General features: G+C 51.0%; 3 protein-coding genes across 3 annotated transcripts; all 3 read right to left on the reverse strand.

Annotated features, from left to right (window-relative positions):
• Positions 1–1,677: 1,677 nt before the first annotated feature.
• Positions 1,678–4,103, reverse strand: T069G_08640 (uncharacterized protein; the record flags this gene model as incomplete). The annotated part of the gene is made up of 4 exons (XM_056175850.1): positions 1,678–2,249; positions 2,304–2,833; positions 2,888–3,854; positions 3,911–4,103. 4 exons carry the CDS (start codon positions 4,101–4,103, stop codon positions 1,678–1,680), a joined length of 2,262 nt encoding a protein of 753 aa, XP_056026799.1.
• Positions 4,104–9,658: 5,555 nt separating this feature from the next.
• T069G_08641 (uncharacterized protein) lies at positions 9,659–10,848 on the reverse strand (the record flags this gene model as incomplete). The annotated part of the gene is made up of 2 exons (XM_056175851.1): positions 9,659–9,914; positions 9,977–10,848. 2 exons carry the CDS (start codon positions 10,846–10,848, stop codon positions 9,659–9,661), a joined length of 1,128 nt encoding a protein of 375 aa, XP_056026800.1.
• An 8,742-nt stretch (positions 10,849–19,590) lies between these two features.
• Positions 19,591–21,557, reverse strand: T069G_08642 (uncharacterized protein; the record flags this gene model as incomplete). Its single annotated transcript, XM_056175852.1, has 3 exons — positions 19,591–19,718; positions 19,801–21,180; positions 21,377–21,557. 3 exons carry the CDS (start codon positions 21,555–21,557, stop codon positions 19,591–19,593), a joined length of 1,689 nt encoding a protein of 562 aa, XP_056026801.1.
• Positions 21,558–21,886: the final 329 nt, after the last annotated feature.

Here is a 21,886-nt window from a genome sequence, read left to right on the forward strand (position 1 = left end):
TGACAGCCACCCCCTCAGTTCGGTCACTATCAAGCGAACTAATCCGATCCTCTCACCCTAAAAGAAAACGAATCAAATCATCCATCGTCGTAATTAAACTAGACCCCAACGCTCGCCTTGTCTTGGCTGCCTATATCCCCAGACTAAGCCGAACCTATTCCTGCAGTCGCGTATGTAATAGAAAACCCAAGGACGCAATTCCACGTCCCGACACCGCTCTATTAGACGAAAGCAAAAACTACCCCAAAAAAGAAAAGAGAATATTAGTTTTCTCCAAGCGCGTTAAACACAACAGTAAAACAGCGGATGCTGATTGGCCGCAGCAGCACCCGTCTTAACAGAGCCTGCATAATGCAATCAGTATTATTCCTGGCTTAGTGCCCATGTAATTTTTGTAACAGGGACAATGCTAGCAAACAATCTTGGCCTCCCCAATCATTGCTTCAGAGCTACCGGTATATTGACGCCATCAGCCGCACAAGCACTAGCAAAATCAGACGTGTCATTCTCGGACTGGATTCCGAAGACCGGCACAAGCAATCACAAGGCACAATGGCATGCCCTGCTAATTAGACGAGAGCTGAGAAGGAAATGAACATGACTAATGAAAGAGAGAAAAAAGAAAAGTGTATGACATATTTTCAGCGTTACAGGGTATAACTGAGCTATCGACCATGGTTTTCCTTCTTTTCTCCTTTTTATTGGAAATTATCATATGCCGCTCGGCGGAATAGACACGGAACAGATCAAACAAGCATATGCCTGCGTCAAAACTGTTCCAATGATAGCTCTTCTCATACATTTCACCACTCAGAAACCCGCACCATTTTCGTTCCAACGCCACCCCAATTCTAACCCACAACCTATCAAAATTAAAGAAAAAACACCGAATCAAAAAATAAAGAAAAAAGAAAACGGCGATTATTCCTCTTCCAAAACCCCCCCTCATCGGCCGCAAACCCATTCCATACCGCCACATCTCGGAGAAAACGCTGTTTCAGCCGCAGTACTCACTCCTATTAACTCCGCCCCCCCATCTCCCGAATCGCCCCCTCCCCAAAACGCGCCAATCTCATTTGTTCGATCCCAAGAGCATGCATGAGAAAAAGCCATCGTGCATGCTTTTTTTGCCGCCCAATGAGCTGAATGAGAAAAACTACTACGTCAGGTGTTCCAACCAATCATGCAGTCGCGCACATTCCGAAGCGTTGTTGTATTCTGTTCTCCGTACTCCGGAGTAAGTAGTAGTTGTCGGATAGATGCCCAGATACCGGCTTCTTTTACCCGGATGCTTCACTTTCATACGTCAATCAGTTTAGATATTGAGCTCTTTTTGAGTGGCGGTGTGTAATAATGCAGATATGAGCGTTAGAGGGCTTCGTACCCGCCATGTAGAGAACAGCGGCGTCATGGAGATGCATGTCTCGGCCTTTGCTAAGTACGCGCCTCAGCACTGTAACAAGAACACAACATCAAACCATGTATCAAGAGTTCAAGTTCTTACTAGTCAATATTGGTTGACTGTATAGAATTATCGAGATTCGGTGTTATACAATGCTAGATACATAATATCTCCACACGTCGTTAGAACGCCCTCGCACTAGTGGCGCTCAATTCATCTACTGCTTGCCAACAACAAGCTTCATTACAAGTTATATCATGTCACTTCAAGTCTACTCAACTGACGCGATTCGGCTTTGCGTCGATAATCTTAAATGTGCCGCCCCAATAAAAGCATGGACGGTAAGGTGACTCTTTCCGTATTCGCTCAAAGTCCTCATATGTCGAGACATGGCGTCGCCGTAGCTCAGCGGCTACATCTTCATATTCTGGTGTTTGGATAGTTGGCGGCACTTCCAATGTTTGCGGTAAGGCGGCATAGAGCCAGGTTTGTTGAAAGATGAAGCATCCTACCGGAGCGCCCGCCCTCGTGTGATGAATAGTAGTGGGCCCAAGTCCCTCGTATACTCCATACTCGAGTACCAAGCAGCGGTACTTCTGGATAACAGGACTTCGTGACCAGGTATTGCCAGCCCAAACTGCTACTAGAGGCTTCTTCGTGGATTCTCTATATCGTATCCATTTTTCCTTACTGAGGTTTCTGGGCGGATAGCCAGAGGGGGCTCCCGGGCTATAATTTGCTGCTACGTCATGCCCAATTTCTTCAACTTGGAATACACGGTTATTCCTCAAGGGGGCCTTGGGGATAATATAGGTCCAAACTGGGATGTAGTACGAGCGCGGCTCCTCTGGCGGCGGCGACTGCTCCGCCGATTCATTAAAGAAGCTGAATGGTGTCTCACCACTAGTCATGAGCTCCTCAGCATTCAATTCGAGAGGTGAGCTCATTTCCATTGGCTTCTTTTCCATTGACTCCATTTCCAGTGTCAGGTACCTAAGGCCGCTCACAAACCGCACAGACCGCCCTGGTCTTGATGCTTCCGCCTTGTTCATGATGGATAATGCCTGCTCTTGCAAGCCCAAGAGCCGAAGGAAGAAGGTCAACTTGTGTACGAGAGGGCCGAAGGATTGGCGGGGAACACAAGTCAACGTCAAGGATTGTAGCCGGGGATTCATGTCCGGGAGAAAGGCTAGCGAGTATGCCCAGTCAAGGCCGGGGAAGATGTGCTTCTCAGCAAAATATTTTCGGTCAATATCACCAAGACCAGGAATGCTGACCGTAGGTATATTTGTGACAAACGAGTGGTGTATCCTGAGGGATCGAAGATTGGAGCACCAAACAGGGCGAAATACATGTGACAGACCCGAGAATCCGTACATTCTGATTGACTCATGGATGCCAAGCTTACCAGTATAAGTGGGATGTAAATCTCTAAGACCCGATTCTTCATCGACACGAAAATGGCCGCTAGGTGGAAATAAGCACATTGAATCGCAATCAAAGTGTTCTATCTGTCCGTTAGAGCGGCGCAGCAGCGATTCAATTCCTGCCGCCGAAAATTGGTTGCCCGACAAGTGCAGATGTGTGAGGCCGATGGAGCCAGGCAAGTGATCCGTGGCAGCAGTGCCATCATTCCGAGACAGGAGACGTAAAACACTATCGAGCGTGTCTTGGCGTACTGGCACAGAGCCGTCGGAGCGGACAGCAGGCAAGTCTTGACTATTAGCCAAGGCTGTAAATGCGGGAGCATCGACCAGATATCTGGCCCCAGGAAGAAAAACGTCGCTGCTGCCATGTACTTCCAGAATAGAGGTATGGCGATCGAATTCCGTCCAACGTTCGATCAACCCCTCGGTTAATGCATGCTGCGATGTCCGCAGTCGGCGGGTGAAGTTGAGTTGGCTGAGGAATTGTGCTGCAGAACGGTCGGATAGTTGGTTGTCACTCACATCTAGACTCCACAAGCGACCGTCGAAAACGTTGAGATAAAGTGGCTTATCGCTACGGAGTCCACAACGGCGAAGCTTGAGAATGCGTAATTTGGGTAGCTGTAGCTCAATTAGGCGGTCATGCCTGGGCCATGAAGAGCCAGACACCTCCAAGTACTGCAACTCTGGCAGGGTTTCAGGTGATTCGAGAAGTTTGAGAACTCCATGGCTAACATTATCAAGACTTAGCACCCGTAATGCACGACCCAACGGCACGGGCTGCTGAGGGCTGCGGCCAAGGAAGCGGATATCAAGGTTTTCTTGGTCGTCTAAGACAAGGGCCGTGACGTTTGGAAGCAGCTGGAGAGCTAGCGTAAAGGAGTTTCCAGTAAGTTCTGAGTACATGGCGAACTCGCGCGGTCCAGCGGCGCCTCTTACATCCAGCACCTGAATTAGGAGCCGTGTCTTGGGCGTCAGCTGGAGTAGCGTCCGGGACATGAAATTGGCCCACCATTGTCTGGTATCTGCCGAAATACGGATGAGTGCCGCCCAGGTGCTGATGCCGTCAGGAAAGACTCACCACCGTCCGTGCTCCATCCCAAACGCTTAGACGCCGCACAAGGGTCTCTCCAGAGCTGAGGCGCGAAGACGGACCAGAAACGGCGGCTGACTCGACAAAGGGATGGATAATCCGTGAATGCTATGTATGGGGCGGCTAGCTGCAGCCAGTCGGGTCGAGCGGTGGCTTGCTGATATGTTGGCAAAACATCCATGCTGCATATTTCGGAGAGCAACCGGAGAGTCGAGAGGTTGTAGTAGAGACGGGAGTGAGTTGTAAGTATCTTGTTAACGATGGATACATACAAGAGATAGCGGTAGAGAGGCGGTTTCTGGTACGCAAATACGCTGGAAAGCTGATGCCTGGTAGTTTGGATTGGTATGGAATTGAATGAAACTAGCAATTGGAAGCGAGAATATTGGCGCAAGGAAGAGGATCGAGGCGGATGCTGGAGGTTTGATTGAGCCGAGCACGCGCTGAGCCGGTGTGGCTGTGTGGTGACTTGGCAGACAGGTATCCGCACCGCAAGAAGACGCACGGAAGATACTTGCAGTGCTTGGCATCAAGTTACCAGACTATTGTACCTCAATAAACAGCAAAGAAGGAGCGGCCAAGAAGAGGCAGATACCTTGCAGTACATGGCGGAGTGAGGCACAAGGAGCAAGGAGCAAGTACCATCTTGGCATCGGAGCATGGACGCATCATCACTCACCAAGGCATGTGGGGTTGGAGAGCGCTACGGCTAGGGCACACTTGCCATCAAATCAATGCATCTCATCTCATGGGCTCCCAGCTGCAGCAGGAGCGGTGGAGCTCTGGCGTCGTGCCAAGTAGCTCGACGGAGCCGAAAGGTATCGCCCCTCATGTTGGTGACGGAGCAGGTACTCCGCACTGCTAGCAGGGTACCACTGCTACGACTAAGCCTCTTTATGTACTGCACAGTCGTAATACAGGCACGGGATTGGTTGACAGCTCAGCTCAGCAGATGCAACGACAGATGCGACTCCAGTGAGAAAAGAACACCATTGAAACGATTAAATTGGCTTCCATCTAATGCAATATAGCTGATACAGGCACCTACTATATTGATGCAGTCAGCAGCTGACCAAGTGCAATGCGTTGGCTTGGGCCTTGTACGAGTTGGTACTTTGTCTATGCGTAAAGTAGACCACGTTGTGGCTGTAATGGTCCGATATATGCCATCCATTGGATGCTTTACTTTACCATGCTGTGCTGTGCCTCTGACAAGCATAACGTACATGTAAGGTATCAGCAACGTCACTGTACCTTCCATGCTTCTGTGCCTGAGGTAGCAGTAGCACCTGACTCTCCCAGCAAGTATCGGGTACCGCCTCCAAGTCAATCGCACGTCGGCCTGCATCTAAACACCTTCTTCCAATATACATGGCTGCATCATACAATTAACCGCCTTGCTGCATGTACTTCGTCCGTCTCATGCAAGTGTCCTCGCCCGCAGCTCGGTCAGCGCACCTCAATGCACCTTGTCCCCTGTACCGCAGCTGTGGCTTGCTCCATAGCGGCTAGATCGCTACCCACCGTGCGCCACAGCGGTCCCTTGTCCCTGCCCCTGTCCCTGGCGCCTCCATTAGACCAAGCCCAGAAAACCTCCATCCGTCTTCTCTCTCCAGATACTTGCATGCCGCACTTTGAACCTCAACCACGCCACACGAGCCGCACAAGCTGCATTCATCTCATACCGAGATCGGACATGTATGGACAGCTAACGTGCACATGATGCAAGTGGTCGGGCTAACCAGCTGATACGGTGACTTTGATAGGCCGCTTTGCAGCTGAAGCGGGATCAAGGTGTCGTGGCAGCCCCGAGCTATGCACTGCAATATACGAGTATTCATCATGGTCCGCCAACGGGCAACTGAAACAGCAGTCAGCCTCACTTCACTCTCTCACCGCCAGAGCCTTGGGGCCAGTTGTCACGGCCTTGGTTTGGGCCTATCACTACGTGCCTTGGACCCCCTCTGTGCTGTGACAGCTGTCCGACTGTATCCGGTGACCACATAAGATGAGTACACTAGAGGACAGCAAATGACAGCACAGATGGACAACTACAACTCAACTGCAGTTGTATACTCTTACCGTACTTACGACTGGGTAACTCGTTGCTACGGCCCCAGCTCACGGTTTGGGTACGGACGCCTCCGATGTGCGTCACGCGGGCCGCCGGCAAGCAAGCCCGTGCCCACGGGCTCAGTCACCAACTTTTTCCATGTCCACGCACACAAGTTGGGCCAAGCCTTGAACCAAAGTCCATCCGCTTGGCGGCACGGAACGTGTCCCGGCTTTCCCATCGGAGAGCTAACGTCGCTAAGACGGCCAGGTCATACCTCTCGGACGCTTCAAGCCGCTTCCGAACTGACCGGTCAAGCGAACCTTGGCTGGGCAACACCATCAGGACTGACGGCTGGGTGACGGGTGACGATGGCAAGATGTGATAGATTGCCGCAGCCAAGCCAAGTGGTCATCGGCCGCGGCTGACCAGGAAAAAAAGGAGATTAAGGAACCGAGTCCATGTCAAGCCCCCCCTCCCCTGACAAGCTGCGGACCAACATGTCAAATGCCCTGTACAGGCAAGTATCCTATGCAACAAACCCAGCAAAACGCGCAGTCCGTCCCGACAGTCTGGCTGAGGAGCATCCCGCTGCCTTGCTCTCCCGCTCATGGCACCGATGAACGAGATGAGCGCACGGCAATGACATTTGGGACGAGATTTGTGCTAGTCAGACACTCACCCCTCCCGCCACATCCCGTTGGGTGAAACAATTTAATACAGACGTGTACTCGTATGCACGTATATCGACGGATGCACAGCATTCTAGACATGAAGAAACCATGTCTGTGTCTGTGTTTGAGACTGTGTGAGATGTGCATAATAGCGTGCGCTTAAGCAGCGAGATATCGAAATCCCCAGCCCTCGTTTTTTGGGGGAGGGGATCTGCTTCATGTCTTCATGTTTTGCTCATAAGACAAGTCGACCGTTGCACTTTTTTTTCTATTAATCGACGCTGGCAAACTGAGACCAGAAAAAGGGCTGCTTTCTGCAAGATCAATGCACTGGTGATCCTCTTTTTCACGCGCCGTTTTATTTTTCTGCCTCCCCCCCCCCCCCCCCCCCCCCCCCCCCCCCGGTCGTCTAATGCCCGTGCTAACGCAAGTCTAGAGTATCTACGTGGGTGTATCTCAGCCAATATCCTCATTTCCCTCCCTGTATTGGCCTAAGTTTTGAGTTTCGGCGCTGGCAAAGCAGATACAAGCGTCATCGTAGCCTTACCGGCTGCAAGACTAAGAGTTGGGAGACCCGTTACTATCTCTTTTTCTTTGCTTTCGGTTAATGGTGAAAGCGATTACGATGCGTGGAGTCATGGAGGGGCGAATCTTGGCACAAAGCCGGTCGAGATGCATCACCAACATGTTATCCTTACCCCGTCCCAAGCTCTCGTTTCATATCAGATGGTGATAAAATTAGACACAACCAAAACCTGACTTTCACATACCCAACTTGAACACTCAACGGTCTTTCACCCAAAAAAAGAGAAAATTTAGAGAGACTTTTAAAACAGAAAACGTGTGTTGGGCCTGGTTTCTCCATCTCTCCCCTCCTCTCATCTAAATTATCTCCAAAAAGAGTTCTAGCACAAAAACCACCAGCCGCCCTGCTCCCACCTCCCCTCCCCCATCTCATGCTTGCTCACTCAACACTCCCAAGGAACCCAAGACACTCTCGCCCAAAATGCATGTGTACCTTGATTAGCACAGCTGTTTAGGTTGCCAACACATTGCCACTGCTCTCATTCGCTTGCCACTTCACACGCCCCCTCCTCCCCTTTCATCCCTCCCTGGGCCGACACACACCCCCAGTTTTTTTGTGTATGTGTAACCCTTGGAAATGGCATTGCCTAGTTGGGTAGATCTTAGACCAGGGCCAGAGAAAGAAGAAGGCATAAACTACACCCTGGCTGTTCCCGAGAAAGAGCCCAGCAAGGGATCAAGGATCTGCGCTTAGCTCGAAGCCTCTTTTTTTTTCGTTTGCCGTCTGCCGTGAACTTTGCTTGTTCGGACGGCCAGTCTATGAGCAATACATTTGTAAAAGCGAGAGTGATGGACCCCGATCCCCAGCCGCGAAGTCCAGATCCCTCATCGTCCATTCCAAGAGGACCCCCGTTAGCATATCCCAAGACAAAAATGAATGATTGCCCCAATTTCTGCAGAGTTCCTGTGAGTCCCAGACACATCGGACCCTCAGACCGACCGGCACACACCCCACAAACGCCGAGAGCCGTGGATGGATTCGTGTTCACCCGCGGTCCATCCTCCTATCAGCCCGCGTCGAGTGTCTCTTCTCCTCTTGTTTTTTGTGTCTCTTTCCCGCCCCCCCTTTCGAGAGAGAGCTTGTTCTCGCTCTTTCGGTGATTCAGGCGGCTATTCCTTTTTCCTTTGGAGGCTGGGGAATTTTTTTTGCCGCCACACGCCCCCTCCTCCTCCTCTACATGGACCAGACCCTGCTCGCCGTTTCGGAAGACAGAGTTACCGATATGCTGGTGGTGGATCATTGGGTTCGATGTGCTCTAGGCAACCTCATATCAGAAGATTCTAGCCAATGGCAGCTTGCTATCCATAGACTTGCATGATGCAGCAGTTAATATACGTGATTGCCAACACTTCACGAGAATGCCTGAAGCGGTGAACGAGAGTGACAGAGAGGCAGAGAACACTGGCAGAGCGACAATTGTAAAGCCAAAAAAAATCTTCATCACAATTAAACTATATTATACATTGTCAAGTGTGTATGCTACTATACACACATGAGTTTGGGGTGTCTTTAGGACATCTTGACAGTCCATGTAGGGCCATACCGTCTCGTATATCTTTTGGTATCAGTAAAACGTCAACACATTTCTCCCAACCACAATAAAGCTGAAAGACCCGGCCGCCAAGCCATGCGGCCCAGCTGAACAGGTGGGAAGAAAAAAAAAGTAATGATGATGAAATAGTTGGGGGCCAGCGCGGCAACTGCCGCAGGGATACCTCGGGCAGTCGTCAACAAGGCAAAAGGGAGAGAAAGAAAAGATGAAAAGACAAAAACCGACATGAAAAAGGAAATAAAAAAACCAAGCATAAACCATGTATGTATGTAGTATCCATCCACTCCCACCTTGGATATCAAGAGATGTAAAGATCCACAGAAAGAGGCGCCGGTGTCCTTCCCCCCTTCCCCCCATATCCTCCACTCCCACCTTTGGTCCGAATAAGAATAAGGAAATTAACGGAATGTTTATTCCAGTAGATGCTTTGTGTTTAACGATATTGCTTTTGGGTTTTGTTTTGTTTTTGTTTTTGTGATGCTGACCACCAGTGTGTGTGTGTGTGTGTGTGGCGGTATTCGGTGTAAATGGATAGACAAAGAAGAGGCCTTCTACTTGGGCAGCAGCCGTCAAGCAGGATGTTGTGATTAGAACGAACCAATGGTAATCTCGGTTCCGCGGGCAAGGATTATTCGTCCCCTGCATGTATGCAAAAGAAGACAAGAAAAAGGAATTTTTGTTGCTGCTACCCGATGCCGTGCTGCAAGCCAGTCACCTTCCAAGTCATTCCCGACGCCGCCTCGGCGTCTATCGGGTGTGGCTTGGCCCCACTGACAAGTGGACGAATGGACGAAGCGAGGCATGGAATGGACTCAGGATATTATCGCCCAAGTCTGACCGGCTCTGGAGCAGGCAATGATAGACAATGCTCTCAGTAGGGGCTGCCACGCTTCTCGCCCGCCGGCGCCCCATTTGCGGTCAGTCTTGACTTGGGAGGTGCTCGCCTCTTGCGGCTTCGCTCCTCTTGCTCAATGACAGGCACCGCGGCAGGGATAAACTCAACCCCTCGGTTGCGGCTGTTTGGGCGAGCGTGTAGTTTGCGGTGGTTGTTGAGGTTATCTTGACGATTGAACTGGTCCTTTCCGCAAAACTCACAGGAGAATCGGTTGGGACCCTCTCCATGGAATCTAGAGTATACATTAGTATTTGCCACTGTTCGCCATCTAGAGGGATGGGTGATGCTACTCACGTTTGCTTGTGACGCTTGAGATGCTCGTTCCTTCTGAATGCCTTTTGGCAGTTGGGATAATCACACTTGCACATGGCCTTGCGTACAACATCATATGAGTTGTCGTGAGCCTGCTTCTCGGGCACCTTTCTTGGAACACCCATCTGGCGCTCAAGCGCTGCTGTCTTCATGCGGGTACGAACCAGAGCGTGCACCGGTGTCCGCGATGGCACCCTGTTGGGAGACACTGGCTGTCCATGAAGATAATATCTTCCCATGGGGGATTGGGAGTATCGATGAAGGTCCATAGCCTCATCATGTGGTGACTGCACCTTTTGCCTGAAGAAAGAGATTGGGCTGTCATTGTTGCACGGCCACGAAGGTACACTGTCTGTCATCTCTGAGGGAGAGATGCTGTGTGTAGGTGTCATGATGTAGGGAGCGGGCTGTAGAGGTGCTTCAGTGTAGACCACTGGCCCGGAAGGGGTGATGGAACCGATTGAGTGTGAGGCCATGTTGTTCATGTCGAGGATGTGGTCGTAGGGCATGATGTCGCTCATTTTTCTCAGAGGAGTCGAAGGGGGAAGAGTTCCGTCAGTGGAAGAGAAAGACATACGGTCATGCTCCGCTTTCACGGGACCAAACATGTACTTATGCATGATGGTAGGCGGTGTGAGGTCCCCTTGGCTGCTATATGACTGGTAGCCGTCAAACTCCAGTCTGAGATCGTTAGGCGTGGAACGACGAGAAATGGGTGTGAAGACCTCGTACGGAGAAGATGAGTTTGAAGAAGCCGAAGAAAAGCTGGCCCCAGGACACGAGATGGTCAGATTGTTGTAATCTTCCATCTCGAATCGGGGGTGGTGGTAAGTGTCTGGCTCGGCGAGTTGCATTTTGGATGGTTGTGGTGGTGGTGAAGAGCGAGTGAGAGAGAAATAGGCACACAAAAAGAGAGCCGGGAGAAAGTAAGCCAAAGGGAGCAGAATCAAGAGATTCAACAAAAACAACAAGCTCAATGGTAATATGATGATGATAAATTAACAGAGTGCGTTTTGGATATTGAAGGAGTGTAAGTTTAGATAGAATCCCTTCAATATGGAGAGAGTACTCCAAGTAAAAGCACAACGACCACGACAGGCGAGAAGAGATCGAGAGTGCAAGAACTTGGGAAATGATTGGGAATTCTGATCGGGAATGTTGGATTATTTCTCGAGGGCGGACGACTGAAGATATAGTATCGTCCTGGAATGAGAGATGGGGATGCTCTTAGCGGGCCTGAGACAAGTCTACCTGCAGATCAATCCCCGGGAAAAGAGGCTTTTGGCAGTAAGTGACAGAAAGAGACCGAGACACCAAAAAGAAATTGTGGGTGCGGTATGGGTATTGGCAAAGGTCAAGGATAGCTCGATAGATCGAACTTATCGAGATCTAGGGGGGGCGTGGTTCAGGACCGAGTCAGGCGAGGGCGAATCACGGACTTTTATCACCGGTTGTACTTTGTATCGTAGTTGCAATGTTTTGGCCATCCATCTCAACTCTTATCCGCTCATGGCCGGGGGGTGTGAAGTGTGAAGGGATACAGGGGTGAAGGGGTCCAATTTGCCCTGGTCTACTTAGTAGCATGCCCAGAAAGAGAAAACGACAGATAGAATTGCTAGTACTCCATAGATGTGCGGTGGCCACTTATACTGCCATGCAGTAGACTCCCGCGTAGCGTAATCTCCCAGACTATCGTGGCCTTGTTTGTGGGGAGAGGGGCCTTACCGCTTGGCACGGGCGCCCTGTCCAAGCATTTGTGGTGTTGGGAGAGTCGTACAAGCTGGAGGCTGGATATTGGGCCAAGCTGCCAAAAGATGCAGCGGCAACGAGAAGAGAACAAAGATGAATGAAATGCACATGGGGTCCATACAATACATGCGCCAAGCTGGTGTAATGTAAGCACACGGAACCTGCGATTCAATAACACGCATGAGATGAGATTAACAGCCCGCCTTTCATGCACTTGCATGCGGCCTGAAGAACAGGGAAATAAAGACACACGGCCAAAAGAGAGGCCAACCTACCTGTACTCGTACAAGTCACGGGCCAGCTAGCTGAAAGGTCAGGACGTCCGTCAGCCCAAAAAGAAACCCCAGTGTGCGCAAAAAGCAAAGGATACCCCCGAGCTGGTGTCCCGTCATTTTGTCAAGCGATGTCACTAACCCAGCCCGCAGCGAGCAGCTCTGTTGCTAGCAGTAATAGTGCATGCTCGTACTCGTAGTGGTAGTTGCATGCACCCCTTCCGCAATGAGTAGCAGAGAGCCACTACCTAGCAGGGGCCCCCTTGTCGCTAAGAAGATCGGATGTGCCCGGTTGGTTGCTGGGGTCTCTGCACGATGATCTACCAATGGGTAGGCTGGCCGACATAGCGGACGGATCTCATCTCTCGCTATCATATCAAGGTTGCGCATGTGAGTATGGGTATGCTTGCCGTGTGCCGTGTGCAGTATACCGCTAGATGAATCAAACTTGGAAAATCATGGTCAAGGATACTAGCCAAAGCCGAATACAGCTTTGCGTCCGGCACAGTAGCCCATCGGTGGGTGAGTTCACACAGTCCTGTCGCTGTGTACTCGTACTAGGTAAAGCCCACATGGCGGGAGGAAGATTATCTCCGCTGTACTCCGTTTTGATGCTGTCCCATGCTTGTGTCAACTCCAGATGCTCCCACAAATCACTCCACTCTAATCGGCAATGGTCTGAGCCTCAAGTGGAACGGAGAGACATGTTGGAATGTGGGCACGATAAACCACCACAATTTCCTCTGCGCAAAGTCAAACACCGTTCGTACAAATGTGAGACAATTTGTACCAATGGTCAAGGCGAATATGCCCAATTTGGCTTGACAGCTTAATAGAGTTCAAGTCAAAGTCTTGTTCTGTAAAGGTATCGAAGATTCAGATAGCGTGTGTGAAGGGTAGTGTATAGGTACAGTAGCTATCTCTCTGGGCCAGCCACGGAGAACTACCGGCATCCATGGATGGAAAACAGGATTTTGCGTGCTTCTCTTGGACATGTGCCCTTGCCACTGGCTTCGGCCGCATGGGAAGCCGTGGGCAACGGCAGCTGCTGTCATATTCTCTCCACAGAACATGGTCCGGGGGAGAAGGCTGCAGATTACAGACAAAGAATCCCATGTCGACCTGAACGGCAGTTCAAACGGCCACGCCATCTCGAGACCAGACTTGTCTCTCATCGTAGTGGACGAACGGCTGGAAAGCGTGCAGCAGAATCAGATCAGGGAAAAGAGCAAAGGATCGCAAATGGAGTAGAGTTTGGCGCTTGTTCACGCAGGTCTGACACATCCAGCCCTCTTCATCAGGGCAAGTCACAGGCCAAAATCGAGGCCAGAGTCCACTCTCGTCCACTCTTGAGGCCGTCGCCAGTCAGGTACGAGGTGGCCCCAGCTTTTCGCCCGGCGCTCGCCTCCTCTGGTGCACCGTGATGGCTCGGTCCATCAGCATCCACCCAAGAGGGACCCAAGAGGGCCGGACGCTCACTAGAGATAGAGTTCACGGGTCCCTGCGATTAGCTCATGACGAACCCGTCCATCGTTCTTAGGGCCGAGGGAGCCGCGCCGTGACAAGTCAGGGGCAGTTATCCGCTAGGGCTTGGATGGCTGATAAGGCGTGGCTTGACATGGCAATTCTATTACTCGTATCTCGGCATGAGGCGTCAAGTGATTCGCGATTAATGCTGGGCATTTGCATTTGGTACGTGATGTCATGTCACTGACAAGCAAATCGGTGAGCGGAGAAGCCGCAATGCGTTATGCCGTTATGCAGCTATCGGGGATACATTAATCGGTGTGTCAGCAACCCTCGATACAACGCTACCGTTACATGCGGAGATGGCCTCACTGCAGTGTGTTCACATCCATCTGCCAGATCACAGTCGCCCTACATTTCACATTTCACCAGCAGCCAAGTGCCCCAGATGGGCCAAGACCTGTCGTCACAGGCTAATGCAAATGAGTTCTCTCGCAAATTCGCCGGCCAAAAACAGGATCGGCTACAGTACTGGCCCCGTCCAGACTTCAAGGGAGGCCGCTATTGTCTGGGACCGTTGCTCGCGGTGATTTGCTGCGCCGCTTATCCCTGGCTTATGGACTGAGTAACGTAATATCTCATGTTTGACATCTAATCTACTGGCCAAACCAATGTGTGTCGTTCAGTGAGTACATGTGCTAATACCCAAGGGAATAAGCAGGGCGGCCACACCATTCCCTTGGTGGACTACCAGCACACACACGCCGTTTATCCCCAGCTCTATCCCTTTATAAACAATGTCTAATAAGGTGCTTATTCGAGCTACTCTACGGAGATACGCAGCTGTACGAGCATGCAGGAACTGGCCTCATCGGAGCATGGAGTGCGGCGGACGAAGCCCAGTCATGCCACGCGCTCGCTTGCTTCGAGTGCCATGCGAGGACCACGCCAAATGTCAACTCAGGTGCTCTGATCCTTTGACGTGTCATATTTCTGTCTGCGTGTTTGATCTCTGCTGCCTAATTCTGATACAGTTGAATCTCTACTTACCAGTGTAGGAAACCCCTACTCATGCTGGCTGCAACTCGCCACGCCGGCCATGATACTTATGCGAGCTGATGACAGTGAGCTTAATACCACATCCTACTCAGTGGGTACGTGCTCGTTTCCTCCTCTAGCAGCCAAAGGGGGGAATATGATCTTTCATCGCTTACAGGGACATGGATCTTTGCCGTAGCTCGACGCTGAGCAAGGGCCACAATCTCTCCGGAGCACTTCGTCTGCTTGGTTCGATCTCGCCATACCGGTACTCATTCCCACCGCCGCGCCGTCCAAAAGCTGCTGGCTAGGCGTGAAATGTCCTGCAACAGAGCATCGGCCGCTCATATGCTCTAACTCCAGCTGGCTTAGCTCATGCAGTAGCAATGGCACTTCTCTCTACCAAACAACTTGGAGGCCGCGTGTCAATCAATGGCTCGTCCTGGGCGAGCGTAATACGCGGCCCAAAAGTGACTAAGGGAAGACACGACCAACTCTGAGCATTATTATTCACGCGGGGTACGACATTGGTAAAGAACGGGCGCTTCATGAGTAATGCACGCATAATGAGTGGCAGCCCGCTATACACTTATTTCGCGTCCACTTAATCACCAAGTGGCTATTCGATCCTACATCCGGAGTCCATCTAGTCTAACTGAGAAAGTATGCCGCCACCCGCGAACCAGGTACAGTCGCTGCTGATCCAATTCGGACTCCGTGTACACCGGATAAGATCATGCCTAGTACCAAGCGGTAATAGTTGTTGTACCTACAGCACAGCACGATCCGAGAAGTCTCATGGAGAGATTGCTGTTCCAACATAGCACTTGGATGCCGTTTGTTCACCAGCAAGCTGCTGCCGCATGTCAGCCGCGCAACCTGCTCCAAGACACCAAGTAAAGCCCCACTAGGATGTCATGGACGGCCATATGAACGATATATTCGGAATACCCGCAATGACATTGGTTGAATGAGGCTTTACCACCTGTCGGCTGTAAGGAACACTGCATGGGGTGCAACACTTCAGGTTACACCACGCAGCCTATACATCTACACCCAAATCCCAGAGACTTGGGATGCTGTTGGGTGATGGTTGATGGGTAGCACAGCAGTGCCGATGACCAACCTGTCGGTTTTTTTTCTTTTTCTTTCTAAATCGACAGCTGTCGCGCATCCTGATGTTGGGGATGTCTTAGTTCATGCACCATCGGTGTGACAGCCAAGACCAAGCTCACATTCGCCCAGGAGAAGGCTAATGCATCATATTGCCAATCTGGCAAAAAGAGTGAAATGAGCTGTAACATGCACCTCTGTAAATCCTGTCTTGTTATCTCAGTGACAGAAGCCTGGCTGGTGGGTAGCTCGCTCTGAGAGAAATCGACATGTCATATTCCTAGCTTCACGCGTGGATCACCACCAAGCCGATAGGCCGGAAGAAAGGCACAAGGGCAGCGAAGTTATTGGCTGTTACCACCTTGTTACATCACTTGCTGCGGCACTTATGCCAAACCCAACGGGCTTAACTCACAATCCAGGCACACAGCCCCGAGAGATACCTGGTCAAGCCCCGCTACATGTGCGATGTTCAGCTCTCTTTGCATATCGAACCCCGGAGGCCGTGGCGATTTACCCTGTACGGCGGTTCTCAGCCTCAACTCGCTTTTGCGAAAGTGCTTTCTTTTCTTTTTTCTTGCTGAACCTCGTATTTTGGTCCCTTTTTACCTCATTGTTCTTTTTTTCTTTTTATATCCGGCCAAGCATATCTCGGCCCTTCTTCCCCTCCGCACCAAGCCCGAACCAGGCAAGCCGGCGATACTCCATACCAAAGGACACTCAGCCGGAGCCTCAAGTTGTTCCCGCTCTTCGCTTCGAACTCTCCAAGTGTTGACTACGACAAGCAAAAGGTCCTAGGAGCTATGGCGAACCGAACATGATCTATCACTTCGAGCTAGTGTTCGTCAACTGACTCGGATTGTAATGAATCACAAGAATCTATCAATCCGGGAAAACACACCACATCTGGACAGTGTTTGCTCCTGTCTGTCTCCTCCGCTGTTAGTGTGCCTGCACGACTAAACATGTATGTCTCTGCCTGTTGGCTGAAGATGTATCAGTTGATGAGTGATGGCAGGTGAAACAGACAGGTCTAACAGAGCTGAGTCTGTGCTGATGAATGAGGTGCCCAGGAGAGCGACCCTTTCCATCTCGCCAGGTATACGTCAAGAAACGCACTCAATTAAGCTGCTGTCACTTGTCGCTTTACTACTATGTTGATAGCAAGGCACGCCACACCGGGCCAGAACCTCCAGGCCAATTCGGATGTTGGGGACCCGTCAATCGGGGTCCTTTGTTTCCCCCGCTCGAGCCTCTGACCCCTGTCCACCGGCCCGCTCCCATCTCCATCTTCCTTGGAGGGGATCTTGGAGAACGCGGACGTACTTCCGCAGGCACACACTGCTTGCGGGAATAATTCAGTTCTCTCGTCTTCTTGTTAGGTCATGACTACTGCTTTCACACTGCGTTCACCCTCCCACATCCCGCCAACGCGGTACAAAATCAGAGTTTCCACTATACGGACCGTCCCTTGACGTGCGCTGCTCCGCTGTGCTTTCATGTTAACCTTAATGATAACAGCCCTGATGGATTTCCCAAAGATCAAGCTCTCCCATCGTCGATGGTGTGACCTCACGGGCTAATCCAATGTCTTGACATGACTGAGGCAGTCCTGGCCGCTTGTCTTGGAGCTAGTCATGCCCTTGGTTGGTTCCTACAAGAAATTCTCCGTTTCAGTGTAGAAACAAACCACGCAGTCTCAGCCCGTCCAAGGAAACATCACCTGCAGGTATATACCCGGTCGCTTACTGGCAGCGTCGTATTCCTACCATTTGTCGGGTGAATACCGACGCGGCTCCGAGAGAAGCGGGTGGACTGTGCGTGAGCACATGTATCAAACTTAGGAAGATCAAGGAGCGCCACTTGCGGTGGATGCCCCATCCCGAACATATTCGGCGACCTCGGGCAGGGCAAATTACCAAAGATGTGTCTAGAAGGGCTGGATGGGTGTGCCCGGGGCTGATAGCAGCATATCCGCGATCTTTCTATGATCGTAGCCGCTCTGTTAGGGCTACGCCATGCTGCTCCGGTATTTACAACCCCATTGGAAAAGGCACTAGCAATGCGGCGTTGGTCCAAGGATCACTCGCTTTGGGAGTCGTGGTAGGCTGATATACGCCATGGGGGGGCGTTCCAAGCATCAGGTCCAAGCATCAGGTCCAAGCGTTAGCTAGGAACCAGGGTGATCAATCTCTGATCCAGGGGTGGGCAGTGGAGGACCAACGGAGCCGAGAACATGGTACTGGAATCACACGGCCATACGGGTGCCAAGTCCTCGGTATTCTGGTTGGAGACGTGAGCACTTATTCTGGATGAGCGGCGTTGGCAACAGACGGATCTCATGAGCGGGAGGTACGTCTGTGTGTTAACTCGAGTGACATATATGAGGGTGGCGCGACTGCTAATGCTCCCAAGAGTTGCTACTGAGTTAATCCCACGCCCTATTATTAACCCCAATTTACGACCTATTTTCTGGAGATGATATCTGACAGAGTTTGTAAAGTTCCCGGCATGCTAATCTGTTCAGCTCTACTAGCACACTCGGCCGATGATAGATCCATGCCTCGGGCACCTAATTGGCTACTTCAGGGATGAGATCTAAGCACACGAGGCAGACACACTGCCAGGTACCGGGAGAGGGCAACAGCTTCGAAGAGTGAGCCTCTGCCCCCCCTTCCAACCCTCGAGATCTTGGTGTGCTCTTCTAATGGGGATAGCGCCGATAACCCAACACTTTTCTCCTCGGTTGACATGCAAAAGGCGTCTGTCGTGTGGGGGAAGCGAGGCAAATCATCATCACACACACAGGCCGTGTTCCAGACAATGGGGGTTTCAGATCAGGTCGAACTGTTATTGACATGACACTCTGGGGGATTTCGGCAGTGACAATGGTTATCAAAATGAGCGTGTCTATGCCAAGAGCCCTCCCTTCGAGTCGGGACGTCATAGCAGCTCGGCTCTCTCGCGTTCGTCCTCAGAGCGCCCCCCTCAAGCTAGATGGAACACGGAACAAGCAATGGCGACGAAAAAAAGGTCACAAGGCGCTGTACATGATACTCATTGGCCGAAAATTGGGACGGGTTCTAATGGCAAATGAAAGCCGATCAAAGTGGCAGCGGTGGTGGCTTGACTTTTGGTTCCCTTGCAGCAGCAAGTTTGAGTGCCAACAAGGACGCGGTGTGGCGGTGGCCAAGGATGAAAATAGAGTCTAACTTGAGAAAAAAAAAGAAAAAAAGAAGAATAGGGCTAGCTTAGCGATCGTCACTCCTGGGTGGCCTGATGAGCTGGTCTGCCATTGGATTGCAGACATGATCGCTTATGAAAAATAGTGAAGAGAGAACACGCTTGTGAAAAATAGTGAAAGAGAGAACACGCTTGTGAAGAGACAACAAGGCCTAACGTAGATAGAAAGAGGCCTAACGTAGATAGCCCTGCGATCGTTGTCAGTTTTTTGGACATAAGCGATGGGTAATCTGACTGCAGGCAGGCTCTCTGCCTTGGAATTTTCAGCTGGACTGGGTGGACTTGGACTACTGTTGAGCAAATGTCTGAGAGTGGTGTGATTTTCTCTTGGATTGGATTGGCGGGATATGCATGTCTCAGTGTGGTTGCGATAAGTCATTGCGCGGGGTTGTGAGGTTGCGGTTGTAGGGTAGGTAATGTAGGTCGGTGTGGGAAGTTGTGTCATGCTACGAGAATGATGCCGAGTAAATGAATGTTGCTAAACTTGTGCTGTTATTGTCAATGAAATTGATACTAGTTTGGAGAGTAAAACATCGAGTTGGTTGGATTAGATGTAGGGTAGAGTATCATAACATTTGTGTTACTGGTAATATCCTCACCCACGGCACCCCTGCCCCTAGCGAAGCCTCAACCATGTGTAGAGTTAGATGTGTAGATAGATGCTCCTCCACGAGAAAAGTAATTTCACTTTTTTCTATTCAACTTTTGGATACCTTATTCCATGTCTACATCCTCTCCTGTAGCAGCTACTTCTTCATCCATATCGTGCAGGACCTCCTCCATTTCCGCCTCGGTCGCCTCCAGACCTTCGGAGCTCATGAGCTTGTTATCCTTGTCCTCGGCTATATAGCAGTAACATATTAGTACACATGGGAGTAATGATAACGTAGTCAGAGACGGAGAAGGAAAATGAGAGATGCTTACTGCGAGGCTCAACAATGAGGTTCTCCTGCACCTCACAGTCTGTGAGGACAGAACCCGCTCCAACGATACATCGTTTGCCCAGGATACATCTTGTAAGCTTGCATCCTTTTCCGATAACGACGCCTTCCATAAGAAGACACTGAGACAACTTGGCTCCTTCGTTAATCTGGCAGCCAGCGCCAATGACAGTCTCCTTGATGGATGTCTTCTCTTCAACTGTGACATTTTCCGCAATCAAGCTGTCCTGCTTAGTGATGGTGGTGCGAGGCTTCACGCCTTCGGGATACGCGACTTTCTTTGGGTGAGCATATGGAGAGTGATTCTCGGCATCCTCTTCGATGGAGGGAAGTTTAGCTAGCTGAAGAGAAATGGCAAGCAGCAGCTGTGCTGTGTCGACACGGCGCACTATTGAACCAGGAACTTGGTCCTTTTGTGAATGAATGTAGGCCAAGATAGACGGGGGTTCGAATTTTGATGCCGCCGAGGCGGAGCCATTCTTGTCGCCTGTGTATTGACCATCCACGGCAATGTTGATAGATGAGATGGATTGCCTCGAATTTTCCTGGTTGCCAGGGGCGGATTCGGCCGGTGATGATCTGCCTTCCAGCTCAGACTCGTTTTCATCGCTTTCGTCGTCGCCAGCGCGGCAGACCTCACTGAAGGAGAGCTTCTCGGCCAACCCAGATTGCCATCCCGCCTTGGCCCACCACCCCACTACATCTTCGCCAATGCTCTCCAGACGCTCATTCTTCTTGATGAAGTCGAGGATCCACCGGGGGAAGATGTATATGTGTGCATCTCTGTGAGTTGTGTACATGCGAACTCGGGGGTTGGCCTTGACCAGTCCGTGACGGATGGGAATGGCCTTCCTCTCCTCTGTGAGATCGTTGAATGAATCTGTGGGCATGGAGTATACCAGTTTTGACACATTGGGAAAGATAGATCCTTTGGGAGGAACGGTTGGGGAAGTCGGCAAAGGAGCTGTAGCAATGAAGTCTGTCTCCTCGCCCTTGACGGGTGCGCTGGCTTTTGTGTTGTACCACACACCGAGGCCGCCGCTGTATCGAGTCTGGTGGCCGTTTGACAAGTGTTTTGCGCCGAGGAGATCCGTAAGGCTGGCAGATTTCACCATCCAGGCCTGAAGCAGCTGCTCACCAGCAAGTTCGCAGACGAGATCGCATGGCAAAACGATAAAGTCGCCTGTTACTAGCTCTCTAACCTCAGGTAGCCGCAATATCTCAGCAGTGCCCGTGTTTTGGTCTAGATCAGCGGGAGCCAAGACATCTGGCCGTGGCAGTGGCAGAGCTGTGAGATAGGGGTTGGTGTTGAGAGCAGCTGTCAGTGCTTTTGAGGCTGATGGGGGGCAGATGAGAGTTATGCCTAAGAGGTGTCAGCCGCCATCGTTGGATGAGAAACATTTGGTGGTCCTTGTCAGAGGATAATAGTACGACCGCATATACGGAATACAGAGTATATGGGCATGGATGTCGATGTTGCACAAAAGATGAAGCTCATCTGCTGAGATAAATCTCAAACAGGGAATATTAGAGCTGGAGAAATCAAGAAGTGCGCTTACTTGTGATACCGGTACGGAGACAAAAGTCGATAGGGTACCACACCATAGGGCGGTTGGCAATGGGTAGCAGAGCCTTTGGGTTCTCATCTGGGTTGGAGGTAAAGGTTGGGAATGATGAGCCAGGCCCACACAGAATGAGGGCTTGAAGCCCGGTTGAGGCCATCGATAAGGCGTGAGGCATCCTGGTTGGAGGGGTCTGTGATTGCGGACAGACACGCAGAATGAGGGCTGTGGCGGCTTGTTGAGTGGGATATTTGAGAGATTCAAGACGGCCACGGGTGCCTCACAAGTGCCTGTCAAGTGAGGTAAGAATGAGATGCAGATGTTGCCTTGTAGACGGAGAGTTGACCGGGGTTGTGAATATCTTTAAAAATCTCCCCCACTTGCGAGTTTGAAGAGTCATAGCTATCAGACAAGGCTGAGAGAGAGTTTGCATGTGTGGCGCAGCTTCCCAGATGTGGCTGGTATCCTATCATCTCGCTCAAGAAGAAACTAGCCAATCAGAGAACG

The sequence above is a fragment of the Trichoderma breve genome, chromosome 5 (assembly GCF_028502605.1).
Source record: "Trichoderma breve strain T069 chromosome 5, whole genome shotgun sequence".
Classification (NCBI taxonomy): Eukaryota; Fungi; Ascomycota; class Sordariomycetes; order Hypocreales; family Hypocreaceae; genus Trichoderma; species Trichoderma breve.